We start from the raw sequence: 15310 nt of genomic DNA, 5'->3' as shown, positions 1-15310 counted from the left end.
CCTAGCATGACTCTTCTAATAATGCAAGAACTTCAGTGCTGATGTCCTGGCAGCCTAATACAGGAGGTCAGTCTGTAAATCTAGTTACAATTTTCTTTGCCTCAGCAAAGACAGTAAGTCAAACGTAATGTAAACAAAGTGGTTGGATCACTTCACCCACTAGTAATGTAGTGGGCGATGCAGGCAAATTTAATGGATGCGATTAAATCTCCTGTTCCAGTCTGGCAGCTGATTAGCTGCAGGGGGCAGGCAGGAATTTCCTTTCTGATCCAGAGCTGCCCTCTTTCCAAGTTCTCCTTCAAGCTTCTGCCAAACATCTCAAAGTGCTTTGCATTTTTAATTGCGCTTCTTCACGCCCCTGTGAAGGGTGGAGATGAGAGATAGCGTGATCCAAGTGGAGCCCTGGGGAAACTGAGGCACTGGGAGGTGGCAGCCTGCTTGGAATGAGAGAGGAAAGTGGTGTTACACTTGGAGAAAGGGGAAACAGGCATCCCAGAAATCTTCTCTTGAAGCTCATGTGGGTCTACTGAACTTGTGCCTAGTGCTCAACAGTCTGTGTCTTAAGCAGTCTGAAGTCTTGGTTGTCTGCTAGGCATTAATGTATAGTCACTGACAGGAAAAAGAAATCTTTCTCCTGTGGAAATTTTAATTTATTTTTGTCTTTCATCACTCAATTCCTCTACTTTTTGAAGAGAATGACTTGCATACATATTTCGTCTCTTTGTATGGAGAAGCACTTTGCTCTGAAATAGCTTCTGGTGTTGGCTGTGGCTAAGGAAGAGAACTGGTTCAGCTTCATAGATGACTCCATTATTTGTCCCTACAGGGGAAATGAGTGAATCACTGTGTAGATTCACCTTCAATGGGTGTACACTGAGGTAGCTACACCAGCTTTGATTTCTTTACCTGGTTGTACAGCTGAAGAACTGGCCTTGTAAGGAGGAGAAAACACTCCTATTATTAGGGCATGCTTTGGTCCAAAGAAGAGACCAGAGACATCCAAAAAATATGTCATGTATTAACCCATCCTTTCATGTGTATATTGCTCATGCTGTGGCTGACAAAAGAGAGAGTAGTAGGGATTAGCTGAGTCTTCATGTTCCTCAGGAGGGTGAAAATGGAGAATGGGCCTTTCCCATCTTACAGGCTAAAACTCGATGGGAAACAATGTTTTGGATCTCACAGGGTGTGAGGATTTCTTATAGCAGGAACTTATTTTTGTGATGGATTATTTAAGCTTTATGATTTCACATGAGCAGCATCCTCTAGAGTTTGGTTTTGTGAATCTGGGGTGGACGGAAACTTCTGATGTTCAGTCTTGAGCCAGCAGCTTGATGGCTGAGAGAAGCAGAATTTCAGGCATAGCTCCCATTGCTGTAGGGCATCCTGTCCAGCCTGCTGTCATTGTAGAAACAGAGAGCTCTAACTGGAGTGCTCTGACGCCTAGAGCTGAGGCCAAAGCCTGGTTTACTAAGCTCTATTTCAGTTTCTGAGATGAGTGTCTAAACAGAACATCTGAATCTGATCCTTAGCCTAGTCTCAAGGCTTATTTGTAAATAAACAGTATCTTAATCACTTTATGGTTTCCAGCATTCTCTTGTTGAATGTCTCTGTGCTGCCATTTGGAGAGCATTCATCGTAGTGGAAAATGAGTGTCTGTTTGGGCTGCATGTGGTATAATTAACTATCAGCTGAGCCCGTAGCATGATGTGACAATTCTTATTGACCAGCTGAAATGACTCACTCTAACAACTGTGCTGTTCTTGCTCCTCTCTTTCAGTTCCCAAGAAGCTTCTGCATGAAACTCAGGCAAGACCAACTAATCAACAAGGGTATCAGAAGCCACATTTTCCACTGCAGCCAAGAGTGTTTGACCCCAATGTTATAGGGGACGGTGTGTTCCTTTCGGATGTCTCTTCTTCCAACATAGAGCGAGCTCTCCCAGGTAGCTGTGACCATTGTGGTGTTGGCCCAAACCTAAGAGTGTTGTGGTAGCTGCTCCTTTCCATCTCCTCTTTTCTGGATTTCTGTATTGCTCCTAAATGCCATCCAAGTCACAGTCAGAAATGGCTGTGACAGCTTCAAGATGTGACCAACGACTGGCTAAAGTGAACTGAGAAACTGTTCAAGAAATGCCAGGTTTCTTGGAATAGCAGTCATGGCCATGCATGTCCAAATTCATCCCAGAAATACTTTCCAGACCTGTCTAGTGGCTAAATAAATAAATAAATAAACCCAACAGGGCAGAGACAATAGATCTGCCTCATGGGATGGAGAAGTTTTCAACTGAGCTTTGAAATACAAGGCTATTTTCATAAAATGCAAAGTGAAAAGACATGAATGAAGTCAGACCTTAGCCATCTCTAGGGACAAGTGAGTAGGAAGAAGGGGTGGTGTATGAATAAAGGAAAAGCACAGGTGAGCACGTGTTGGGTTCCTTGGTGGTTTTGTGTTGTTTCCCAGTATGCAGGAGATGGTTTACAACACTACTGAAAATCCCAGTCTGTGCTCCCAGAGATTCAGCTTGAGGGGTGGGTATGGGTAGAGCTTGTCTCTGTCTACACTCCTGGCAAAGTTAATCCACAGCTTGGATAGTCAGTTCACAAATAAATAAAAACTGGCAATAACAGGTTTGTCAGTTTGGATGTCTTACTGAAAAACTGTCAAGGAGAAGAGTTTTAAGTTAAGCCCAAACAAATATTGGGATCCTGGAGAGTCTTTTAAGTGAGGAAAAATATCCTGAACTGATTTCCACTCATGTAAACATTTTACTTCTATGAATGACACCTTTTGTTCAGTTTTCACATTGTTTATTCATTCATTTTCAAAATATGCACCACTTTTCAAACAAAGATGTCATTTTGAAATTAAAACCTAGAAGAATGTTTCAAAAATAACAAAATACTTGAAAATTTCTGTAGTCTCCCTTCCTGTTTTATTTCTTTTGTTAAAACTATTTGCTAACATCAGCCTGATATCATGAATAACCTCTCTTGTGCTTATACTGTGGTGTTGGGCAAATTTACTGCTGGCTGAAAGAATTTTGTTCAGCTTTGGTGTAAACTCACAGAGAAGCCGTTCAAGTGACTGGCAAACTAAGAAAGAGTGGTGAGGAGAAAACCAGTAGTAGTGAGCTGATTAGACATTGAAAAGTCTTCAAAGCTAGCAAGGAGGAAAGGGAATATCTTTTTGTATGATCCTGAAAGCAATGGCAGACCAGGGAACCACATAGTGCAGCAACACATAGCCCTTGTGAAATCGTGTGTGTTTGTTTTTTCTGTTCTGCATTAAGTCCAGTAATTTTCTGTCTTCCATGTCTGTGCTTGTACAATCCTGCCAATGCTAAAACCAGTTTTGTGGTTTTGTGGTGCTCTTTGCTGGAGTTTAGTGTATGCAGGGCAGTATTAATTTAAAAATGTTTGATTGCATCTGTTCATTTGACAAGTTAAACGTGAAAAGAAAAAAAAAAAAAAGGGGATTCTTCTTACATCTCGCATGTCGAGAGGAGTTATCCCTTACTCTGCCTCCTGAAGACACTGTTGTGGCACGTGGTTTATAAGGGCTGCTCCACACCCAACAGAGATGGTGTCCCTCTCACATAGGAAATATATATGAGGTTATTTCCTGGTGGTGCCCTTCATTTTCCTTGATTGTGAAGGGATCTTACATTAATTAGTTCAGAGCCAGACCTCAGTCAGGAGACATCTCAGACAGGACTCAGTTATCCCCATATTTGTGATGACCTGGGGTGTTCACCTGGCTTATAGAAGGGTGGGCATTTCCCCTGCATCCCTTCTTATACCTGCCAACTCTGCATGGATGCCCTCCTTACCCTGGGGTGTCTTAGGTGTTTGTCTATGAGACATACATCAAGCTTCTGCTGCAGGGAGAGCTGAATGACTCTCTGCTATCCATCAACTAATAGCAGGATTCTCTTGCCTTAGTTTAGATACATGGTGCTACTTGAGATGCTCTGAAATATCCAATTTTTAGGTTCAGTTCTTAGATGTTAAATATTTATGCTGTGTCTGTGGATTTCCTTGGGATAGCGGTAGGGAAAAATTTGAGAACTTGTACAGGCAGATTTACCAGACAGGGAGGATAAAGGAGATATTAGAGGGCATGTTAATCTGAATTAAAAAAAAATCTGAACTAAAAAAATTTTTGAAATGTTGCTATTGATTTCCTGCCAAATGTGCCCTTGGACCCTCTGTGTCCCTTTTGCACAAGGGATCTGCAGTAACCTCTATTCTCCTAAAGATCTTGGGATATTTTACACTTTGGGATATGACACCCAAGCACTCATGTTTAAACACTTTCCTTGAAGTCCAGTCATTAACATGGTGGTAACCTTGACCATGTGGCTTTCCCAAGGTCATGCAGCTATTCAGTGGCAGAGGTACAGCTGTGCCCACATTCCTTGGGGCTGATTCCTCACAGTGACACCTGGACATCCATCCCTGCTGGTTCCCCTTGAGGCAGATTAGGAGTTGGCATCACTGCACAGATTCCTGCCCTCAGTCCTTCTCCATCCAGTATTACCTGTTCTCTTTGACACCCCTCACTTTCTGTTACTGCTTCCTTGGGCTGAGCTGCTTCCTGGCACCCACAGCAGGAAGCTGAACGTGATGTCTCGTGCTCCTGGGTTTGCAGGGAAAGGAGATGGGTCAGGCAGCCAAGGAACAGACACATCTCACATCATCACTCCTGACAGAATGCCTTTGCTTGCATGGCACTGGTGGCATCACTGGAGATGGAGCTGGCAGTGTCCTGAATTTAATACCTGCAGATAAGTGGAAGCCAGGTGCAAGTCTGTGATTTTACAGTGATGTTTGCTTTTGGCCAGAACTAGATACCCAGAGAAGGGAGCCTGAAAATCTATGATAGCTACAGTTAAAAACTCACATGGATGATGGAGCTGGATCCTGTGCACTTTTTCCTGTGTTGAAAATAATTACTGTTCTGTAAGTAGTGAGTGGTGGGGGGTGTCTGCCTGCAGATCAAGGTGTGGGGAGCCCTCAACAATGAGCTGATAAGGTCTGAAAGGGTCTCTTTGAGCCTCCTGGAATGAACTGCCTCCTTAGCTCTAGTCTTCCACAAATAAAATCAAATCATTAACCCATGTTCACTCACCTCTCCAGAGGGGAAATGGTGTCTGGGTGAAACACAATACGAACAGGCTTCTGAAGGAAGTCATAAACTCAGGTCTGCCCTTCCCCACGAAGGCTGGAGAGAAAGCACGTCTGTTTGCCAGGTGTGGATGGATCACTACAGCACCACACCAGCAGAGGGTTGGGGGCTCTGCCTGTGTTTTCTAGTCTCCCCTACAAGCTTAGCTGAACCCACTGTTGATAAAAGCTCCTTTGATTTGCATAAGAGAAAAGAAACCTCATTGTATATTTGCTGTAGCATAGGTGGGTGTGTCGAAGTGCTGACATGAAAGAGGAGGAGATGGGGGAGAGATGATGATGCCTGGATGCAGATGGGGTATGTGCTCAGCTGAAGCTCTTGAGAAGGTTTAGTTATCCCCCACAAAAAGGGGAAAATTTGGGTGACTCCCTGTCGAGTAGCTCCAGATTTCTGAGCACAGATGCTGACCTGGTGGGGATAAGGCAGGGTAGGGCTGGGTCACGTTCTACATTCCTCATTCGTCATTCCCTTTCTGTGTCAAAGCAGAGAAGAAGAAGGAGAGGTCAGCCACTTTCTACCCTGTAGACAACACTCCCCTCCTGCTCCCCGTGGATGAGACAGAAGCGCCGGGGCTCAGCAGCAGCAGCAGCAGCAGCAGCAGCATGGAGCCCGTGGGTGTCGGCGCGGAGATGGCCCTGCTCAGCAACATCCTGGCAGCCTATGCCTTCATCACAGGTACTGCACGGCTCACACCTCCCTCCCCGGGCTCCTGCCAGCTTTTTGCAGACCCTCCTTCCATAGTCACCTGCGGCTAAATCTGCCTCTCTGAACTGTTTGTGTACTTCATTCTTCTCTCAGTGAATTCTCCCTTGAAAGGCCTGACCCGGGCAGCTCTAGCAGGCAGTGTATAACAGAGTTTATTGTGCACGGCTTTCCACTGAGTCTGCTCTCATCTGGAGTTCAACACAATGTAATCTTACATGTGGTATTATTCCTAATGCTTCATTTTCCTGGAGATCAAAGCCTAGCTCATTAGGGAGGCGAGTTTGTTGTCCTGTAATTTGCAAAATAAGCAGCACTCAAATCTTTACACTGCTTAAGAGAATTTGGCTTATCTTCAGTAGAAGTGTGAAGATGAAGTAACTTGAGAATCTACTTAATTGTATATTTAAATCTACTTTAGAGTAAGATTTCCTTGGATCACAGCATATCTTTCACCCACATGTATCTTTCAAGTAACGGGGGTGGAGTCGTCTAAAAAAATTCACTTTAAAAGGTGAAAGAAAAGTGACAGAACAAGGGGGAATGCCTTTAAACTGAAAGAGAGTGGGCTTAGATTAGACATTAGGAAGAAATTATTTACTGTGAGGATGGTGAGACACTGGCACAGGTGGCCCAGAGAGGTTGTGGCTGTGTTCAGGTGTTCAAGGCTATATTAACTACAACTTCAGTATTTACGAGCTACTTTTTCATGCCTGCCAGCTAATTCAGTCTTGCTAATTCATTAAGCAGTGTGCATTCTTAGTGCCATGCTCTTGCTCTTGCTGAGATGCCCCCATGCTGTTAATCCAAGTATTTGGATTTGAAGCAGCTAACGTGGGCTTTGCACTTTGGAACCACTGAGTAGTTTAGTGAGAGTGTTTCTGCAAATTATTTAGTGAAGGATTCTTCTAAAAGGACCATGAAGGGTTATACAAATTTCTGCTCTTCTACACAACCAGAGCTGTCATCAGGATGCATTTTTTCATGACAGCCCTCAGAGTCAGGCAGATTAAATGGAATTAGTAGTGTTCGTCACAGAAGACAGCTGAGTAGGATACATTTGTTTTCTTGCATGGGTATTTCCAAGGAAAAGTTAAACGAACAAGCTTTAAAGGAGTCTTCTGTCTATCCCACTTCTTCCCCCTTACCTACAGCTACCATTTTTTTCACATAAGAACACCTACCTTCCCATCCCTACTATAAAACAAAATGCTGTTAATGTTGTGTTCCCCATCTGAACAGTAATGGGCAGAGAAAGTTGTAGGATTAATGGTCCAGGATAGCTGGGACTGTGATTCCGGGCTGCTGACAATGCTCCATGAACTTTTCTTCCACTGACCACAGCAGAGCTCTTTGACTCTATGTTGGTTTTAGGGCACAAGTTCTTGATTCATCCCTGTCACAAGAGGTCAGCCTTGGCAGGAGCCTCCAGATTTTACTGCAGCACAAACAACTTTAACTGTGTGATTTGTCTGCCCTGTCTTGTTGTGGTTTCCTTATGTGGTGTTCACATCCACTGGATGTCAAATAGGTAAACTCAGACCTCAAAAATTCGGTTTCAAGTGCTGAGTTCAGGACTTGGTTGCTTATGTTATGGAACCATATAATGTTTTGGGCTGGAAGAGCCCTTAAAGATCAGCTGGTTTCCATGTCCTTCACCATGGCTGTTAGATGGGTTTCAGTCTCAGTGACATTATGTCCAGTTTGTTATTTATTATAAAAATATTTGATGACTGATCTGTGAATTGAAACAGCAGATGTCCTAAGCCATCTTTATCTGCTGCATGTAATTTTGCCTCTGCTTTTCATGGAAATGATGGTTTTGTCATGATTTACTTTGTTATATGTGAGTATGGAGATGTTTTAGCTTGTGACTTCAAAGACAAACTGTATCACAGGGCGCAAATATAATTTACATAAAACTAGAGCAAAGCCATCCCTCTTCACAGTGTATATTTTGAACAGCAGGGCACTTGGATTTTTTTTTTTTTTTTTTTTTGTGCCTGCCTGAGGTGAAGGCACCTCAGGCCACAGCTGATGTCCATAGAGGATCCATTATAGTGGCTCAGGAGAGTCAGGGTATTGAGCAGCCAGGGAGGGCTGGTTCTGGGTCACACATCTTCCCACTGCTCCTGACCACAGCTCTGGTGCCAAAGAGAAACTGCAGTGCAAGGACTGCTCTGTTCCATGACACTGAAAACGTCCCTCGGGTGCTCTCTGCAGACTGAAAATGCTGCATTCAGGGTTTCTCCATGCTGATGAGTTGTCTCAGAATAGGAATTTGCAAAATAAAATTGTAAATAGGTAAAGGCAATATAAAAATGTGTTTTTTCTCTTGGGGCAGAGAGTGCTGGATACCCTCAGATCCAATGCAGGGAAGTTTTGCTATTTCATGGGTAAACTGCAGGTTTGAAAGGAAGATCCTCTCTCCTGGCAGTGGGGTGTTTTTTAGCCTGGGGAGAGCATCCAAAAATAGTGGGATCCCTTCTGTGCTCAATGGTGTTCACATTTTCTTCACAAAATGGCAGTTTTGGGTAGGCAGCTGCAGGTGAAGAGTGTGCAGGCTCAGTCACTCACACATGCAGAGTCTTGCAGTGCACAGAGAAGTGCCAGTATTAGCAAAAGCCTCTATGCTAATTTCCACCATCTTTTGGACTGATAGTCCCATATAAGAGCTGGGAATCTTCCTATGGGATAGGAAGATGAATAGTAAAAATCAGAGCAGGAAGCAAAAGAGGCCTGATTTGCAGCTATCATGGTTAGATATCAGAGCCATTTATGTGTCGTTCTCATCCCAGATTCCAGAACCTATTTCTTCAGAAACAGGGAAAAAGTGTAAATAATGTCAATGAGGAATGAAATTAGTAGCTGATCTAACATATAGATATTATTTAGAGTTCAGTCTTGCAAAAGACACAGAGACACCCTTTATTTGAAACCTGATTTTCTTTATAGAATTAGGTTTTTAATTAGAGGCCATCTCTGCCTACAAACCTCAGATCTGTTATTTGTTGTGGACCTGTTCCTGAGTGTTTGGAAAGTCTTCATGAGTCTCAGTGACAGCTGGAACTGTCTTTGCAGTCACAGACTATCAGCAAGACCAGAAACCTCCCTTGTGATTATATAAATATTAAACATTCAAAATGTATCAGAGCTCTTCCAGGGCCTCCTTTTGGACAGGATACTTATCCCAGTTTTGTCACTCCATTTAGGACGAAGCAGTTGGAGGGAAACCTCCACAAATTCCTGTTTTATTCTTCTTTCATAAGCAAAGCTTTGCTGCCAAGTTATTAACAAGGGGCTTCCAAAATACAGCCCAGGGGAGATTATTCCAAGTTTTAGACTGCTTGGCCTGAGCCTTATTAATAAGGGGCTCCTGGAGAGCTTCCTCTGTTATGTCAGGGGATTTCAGCAGCCTGTGGGGCTGACTGCAAATTCCCTAGAAGATATTGCTCCTACTGTTTGTCTGGCTGTGCTTAATGCTGAACCTTTTACTGGGGGCCCTCTGAAATTTTCCTCCCCACTGAGGTTTCGGAATGCATGAAGCCATTACAGGAAGCCAGCAGCATTAATGCCTAGATTGTTTTTTATTTATCGAAACAATTTATTATAATAGCAATAACAGCCTTGGCCTGGGGCATTTCCTGGGGAATTAATGGCAGTCTGGCCTGATGCTCCCAGCAGATTGTTAGCCCTCAGGAAACAAGCTCCATAATTGCTGCTGGTTTGGTTGGAAAAATAAAATAAAATGTGTTTTTAATTTTTTTGTCCAGTTTGAGTGCCTAGGAAATGGTGGCTTTTATGCAGAGGGTTATGTAGGGCATATATCTTTTGTCTGCATGGACTAATTTTAGCTTGAATCAGTGACATTTTTATCAATGCTTCCAATCCAGAGAGAGAAATACAAGGAAGGAGAAAGATAGCCCCAGCCAAAGAGACTGGCAGAAACTGGGTTCTGCTGGAAGCTTGGAACTGTCATCTACAGCATTGGAAGAAAAAGCTTCAGTGGTCAAAATCTATGTTTTAATGAGTGTATACACACATACGCACACAGGAATGCATATCAAAATTGTGCTGATTCCTGATACTCATGTCCATATACTTTTAAAGAACTTTTTTGCAAGTATAATGAGTGTTTTGAGGAGCTTCACTGTTAGTGTGATGAATCTGGGCCACCTTCAAGCTTTTGGAAGATGCTGAGCATCCATTTGCTGAAGAAGGTGCCCGGTTTTGGTCTTTACAAGTAGAACACGCAGTGGGTTAGGCTCTCAAAATCACTAATCAGCCATCAAACCCCCAAATCTAGGGTATTGCTGACTTGACTACCTTAAGTGAGAAAAAGCAGGGCCTGTGTATTTTTAGCTTAATTTGCTCTTTCTGCTGTGAAAAAAAAAAAAAAAAAAAAAAAAAGGAGATGCTGCTGTGCAAGTGGATTGTATGTACAATAAATGTCAAGACTGCAGCTGAACACAGGGTTACATCTCCGTGAGGAAGTCCAGACAGTGTCTCAGATGTTGACAGAGTAGCTATAGGAGCTCATAAATGCCACTGGAGCCCAAAAATTCAATTACAGCTCTTGCACTGCATGAAGGGCTGTATGGACGAGCACAAGCGGGAAGAAAAATGGTTGCTTAAGTAGCAATGGAGGAAAAATTGTTCATGAACTGGATACAGTAGCATGGAAAAAGGAATGTGGAGGAGAAAGGAAAGGCAAGACAAGGGCAAAATTGGGGGCAGAGAATCCACATGTGTCTGTGTCTCAGGATACAATCTATGTTTTTTTTATGAGTTGCTCTAAAGGAGCGAGCAGTGGAACTAATGCAGCCAAATCAAGCCCATGTGTGTGCAGGATGTGGTGCTCAGGGAAGTGTTCATGGCATCCTCTCAGCCAGGCAGAGCCAGGGCAGACTGCACCCAGTGCCTTCCAGTACAAACAGCCCAGCACTGCTCATTTGCTCACATTCCATGATCCAGGTGTCCCCAGAGCCCTTCTTAGGGCTACCTGCAAAAGGAGCTGGGTGATTACTGTCCTCAGTTAAATAGCACATAGAGGTAAATGTGTTATCAGGTAGGGACTCTGCTTTTCTGGCTTTTTTCTTTACTGTTTACATAGGACTGGATGGGCAGCAGCAGCTTTTGCATTTTCCTCCTACTGCACAAAGGAGGCTGCAGTTTTGAGTCCTGACCCTTGAATTCAGAGTAGCCATTGCCTTCAATGCCTTCACTCAGCCAGGCTGCTGCAGGGGCCATTGGCACATTCTCCTTGCCTGCTCTGGTATCTTCTCCTTTGCCTTTGGAATTGTACTGTCTCACTTTTGTCAAAATATCTTAGTTTAAAGCCTGTGGCTTTGGTCTTACTTGACCTTCCAACTACTGCTGCATTTCATAGAGATGTTTGGTTGGAAGATACCTTACAGACCATCTAAAGACCTAAAGACCATCAGTTCTAACCTCCCTGTCATGGGCCCACTGGCACATTCAGTTCAGCTTGTTCTTTGCATCGCAGCCAAGTTTGCAGGAGGCTGGTCTACCTCTTTCTTTTTTTGGACTTATCTGCTGCACTTTTCTCATCTTTCTTTGTCCTGTCTTTAGCCTGATTTTTCCCCATGTCATCCACACCAACCACTCTTGGATTAGTCTCCAAATAGTTTCCAGTCCAGCTTTGACCAACTTTACTTTAGGAGATTGGCTGGAAAGGGCAATTCTAAAAGCACTGTGCAGGGAAGTGAAGCCTTTTAGCTACAGAGATATTTTGGAGCTGAATGTCAGGGTCTCAGCTGGCAGAAGCTGTTACAGATCCATCTTTGGGTTCAAGGGAGTAAAACTCATCTTAGGAACTGACTCCATCCTTGAGCTCAAGACACCCAGCAGACACTGCAGAGTAGAGCTGGCCTTGACACTGATGCTTAGTTCACCTTTACACATTTAGTGCACCAATAAACCAGGATGATTAAGCCCAGGGGAATGGCAGTAACAACATTTATCATAATTACATGTCTAAGTAGTCCCATGAACCAAAAAAAAAAAAAAAGGAAAAAAAAAAAAGGAGGTGGTACATAAACAAGATGACCTAGTTTGAAAGGCATTGTGTATCCTTTGGAGTCTTGTTATATCACCTCAGAAATGTGGCTGTGCAGGACTCATCCTGTTGGTGCACTGACTCCAGCTCTGCCTGTGGAGCACAGGTAGGTATTTTGGTGGTCTGGGCAGGGAGCCAGCACTCTTGCCTTAGATAAGCAAATGAAGTCTATGAATAAATAATGTGCATTTTTGCCATGCTGCCAAGCCTCCCATTTCAGCTGGGCCACAGCACAGGGCATATAAAGTTTTGTAATCACCCTTATGCCTGGTGTGAAGGCAGAGGATGTGACAGCAAGATGCACTTACCTGCAGCTGGCTGTGCAGCAGCCCCGTGGGAATCCGGTTTAATTCTGTGGGCTGCTCCCTTCCCTTCCAGACAACTCTGAAACACTGCAGCAAACCCACATTCTCCATGTGGGCAAATGCTTTGGCAGCAGGAAATCCATGGTTTAAATTCCTGATTGCCCTGGGGAGAGGAGACAGGAGGGCATGGCAGTAAAAGCAGTAAAAAGAAACTCGGGCACTCCAGAAGCTGTTGTGGTGTGAGCACGGAGAGGCCGTGCGTGTTCTGTTCTTTGAAGGGTTTTTTACTCCATCATTTCCTTTCTCCCCGCAGAAAACCCCGAGCGGGCCGCGCTGTATTTCGTGTCCGGAGTGTGCATCGGACTGGTGCTGACGCTGCTGGCCCTGGTGCTCAGGGTGTCCTGCCGCACGGACTGCAAGCGCTCCTCCTCCAAAAAGCCGCCTCGGGAGCGGGAGAGCGACAGCGACAGCAGCGACAGCGACGACGACTCGGACACCACGTCGGACCTGTCTGCCCGCAGGCACCGCAGGTTCGAGAGGACTTTGAACATGAACGTGTTCACCTCGGCCGAGGAGCTGGAGCGGGCGCAGCGGCTGGAGGAGCGGGAGCGCATCATCCGCGAGATCTGGATGAACGGGCAGCCCGACATCCCCGGCACCAGGAGCCTCAACCGCTACTACTGAGCCGTGGGGCTCCAGCGCTCCTGCCCTGCTCCCGGGCTGCCCCACACCTCGGAGGGGAGAGGGAGGGAACAACACAACACGGGCATCTCCCCTTTCCCGGCAGGTGTGCCGCCTGGAGCGGTGCGGATGGACGGCCCTGACGTTTTCCCCATCTCTGTCTCCCTGACATTTTGGTATCACCCCTTTTCCCGGACACTTTCTGGTTTCGAAGAAGTGATCGCCAACTTCATTTCCGAGTAGCAGGCAGGGAGGAGACAGTGGCAGCTCCCCATGTGGGATGTGGCACTGGGCAGTCCGTGATGTGAGTGCTCCTGGCCTGGCTGGACAGGGAGGTTCTCCAGGATTTGGTCTCCACTTAGGATCTTGTGGTTTCCCTTTCCCGAGGACTGCGGGAGAATTGTGAACAAAATGACAACTCTGGAAAGATGATTTGGGGAGGGCGGGGGAGGTGCATCCTGACCGACTGTCTTGTGACTTCAGAAGCCACGAGATTAGCCTAATTAAAACCCAACAGCAAATAGGACTTGTTAAGAACTGGGGGATGGGAGGGAGGGGGATTCTTCCATCGTGAAATCATCTCGGTGCTTGGATGTTTGCCATAGTGTATTCAGTTATTTATGGCTGTCTTTTCATCTTCCTTTTCAATGGGAACATTTAGGTTTTTTACTGACACCTCAGGGATAAAATCCTATTATTTTTTTGAGTCTGCTCTCCCTGCTGGCCCCTGCCAAACACAGTCCAACCCATCTCCAACAGTGAAATTCTGGTAATATAAGAGATGTGTCAGTCACTAGTGAGAACTTAACAACCTCAAAGAGGTTGAAAAAGGTTTTCTTTTTTGTTTTAAATATATATATATATTTGAAGATGCTGCACAGGAATGTGCCTTATTATTTTTTTTGTTTTGTTGTTGTTGTTAAATTACAGTTTTCCTATGGATAGCAATGCACAATGTTTTATATATTTTATTAAAAAAATAAAATTAAAAAAGTCTGTGTTTACCAGAGGAAAGCCAACACAGAAAAAGCCATGTCTGACAACAAAATGGGTAATAAATGCTAAATAAACTCTGGTTTGCTTCAATACAATTGAATTTGCATCCTCACTTTTGGCATAGGTGTTGCTTGAGGGAGATCTTTGTAAGAGTAGCACACCTCTTCAAGCAATCAAGGCTGATGTTTTCTGCATGCAGGGAACTGGCAGCACTTTTTTTTTTTTTTTTTTTTTTTTGGCTGCAGCCCATCTATCAACTTCTGTGGTTAACATGGGCAAGGAGAGCTGAGCAACAGGTTGGTTACTCAAGGGGTCAGCTCAATGTGATTTCATGAAGCTTTGAGTCTGTCCCCCATACTCACATCATACCTGGGCCAGAAGCAAATGTTAAATGAACTTAAAAAAAAAAAAAAAAGTGGAAGAGCAGGTACAATATTTCAGTGCTTCTTCAGTTGCCGCTGGAGTTTTCAATGGGCTCTCATCACCCTCTTCACTCCCCAAGCAGCAGTTCACATCACCTCAGCTGAAGAACGTGGTGTTTCTCACATCTGCACGGCGCTGCTGCAGCCTGCATGGCTTTGGGGTCTGCTCCTCTGTCATTTGGGCATGGAAATATTATTTCCAGAACCTTAAGGGTTTGTAAGGAAAATAAAGATCCAAGGCTCTGACTATGCAGAGCTTTTCCCAAGCTTTAAGGAGAGATGGAAATGGGTGGACCTGACCACAAGATGACCGAGGATGTTATAAGGGATTGTGTGCTGTGCCAAACAGCTGCATGGTGGGACAGACCCCTGGCACTTGGGGCCTTCTTGGCACTCTTTGGGGCCACTGGGGCTTTCCCCTTGATAAGGAAACCTGCATTGGGAGTGCCCACAAATACTCCTCGTGGCTCTGGCAGGCTGAGAGCAAAGTTGAGGACCTGCAGCTGGTGGCACTGGCACTGTCTGTGGTCAGGCTGGCTGCTGAGACCTGGCTTCACTTGGGGAGGCAATTTGAGCACTGTGGAGTGATTCTAGGTCTGGTCCAGTGAAGATTTGAATGGAAAGGCTCAGTGATGGAATGGAATGTAATTTTTGCATCTAATATGTAGAAATAAAGCAGGAGGCAGGTCCCAAGGCCTAATGCATTGCCAGGTGCTTTAGCTGGAATGTTGAACACACTCTGCTGAGGGTGTTGAGGAGCAAAGACAGGGAGAGGTCAGTGGGGTCAGTTCTGTTGGCCATGTGTTTTCCCCTACAATGATACAGTCCCTCAAACCTGGTGATTCAAGGACAGCATGTTTTCAGATTTAGAATGCTCTGTCCTGGGACATAGCTTGCAAAACTGATTTAAAAAATGTTATGAATGAATGGATTTA

General features: G+C 44.7%; 1 protein-coding gene across 5 annotated transcripts in view; it reads left to right on the top strand.

Annotated features, from left to right (window-relative positions):
- The window catches only part of EVA1A (eva-1 homolog A, regulator of programmed cell death), a 200367-nt gene extending 186319 nt beyond the window's left edge, over window positions 1-14048 (top strand). For 2 of the 5 annotated variants that reach the window (XM_072926308.1, XM_072926310.1), the window contains 3 exons: window positions 1781-1945; window positions 5677-5865; window positions 12590-14048. In XM_072926308.1, coding sequence (XP_072782409.1) covers window positions 1781-1945; window positions 5677-5865; window positions 12590-12960 — 725 coding nt within the window. In that variant the 3' untranslated portion in view covers window positions 12961-14048. Of the gene's footprint in view, window positions 1-1780; window positions 1946-4653; window positions 4805-5673; window positions 5866-12589 lie in introns of all 5 variants that reach the window. The other 3 variants (XM_072926309.1, XM_072926307.1, XM_072926311.1) reach the window with 3 other exon arrangements.
- Window positions 14049-15310: the final 1262 nt, after the last annotated feature.

Source organism: Taeniopygia guttata, chromosome 3, assembly GCF_048771995.1.
Source record: "Taeniopygia guttata chromosome 3, bTaeGut7.mat, whole genome shotgun sequence".
Taxonomy (NCBI): Eukaryota; Metazoa; Chordata; class Aves; order Passeriformes; family Estrildidae; genus Taeniopygia; species Taeniopygia guttata.
This window is presented reverse-complemented; position numbering and strand designations above follow the sequence as displayed.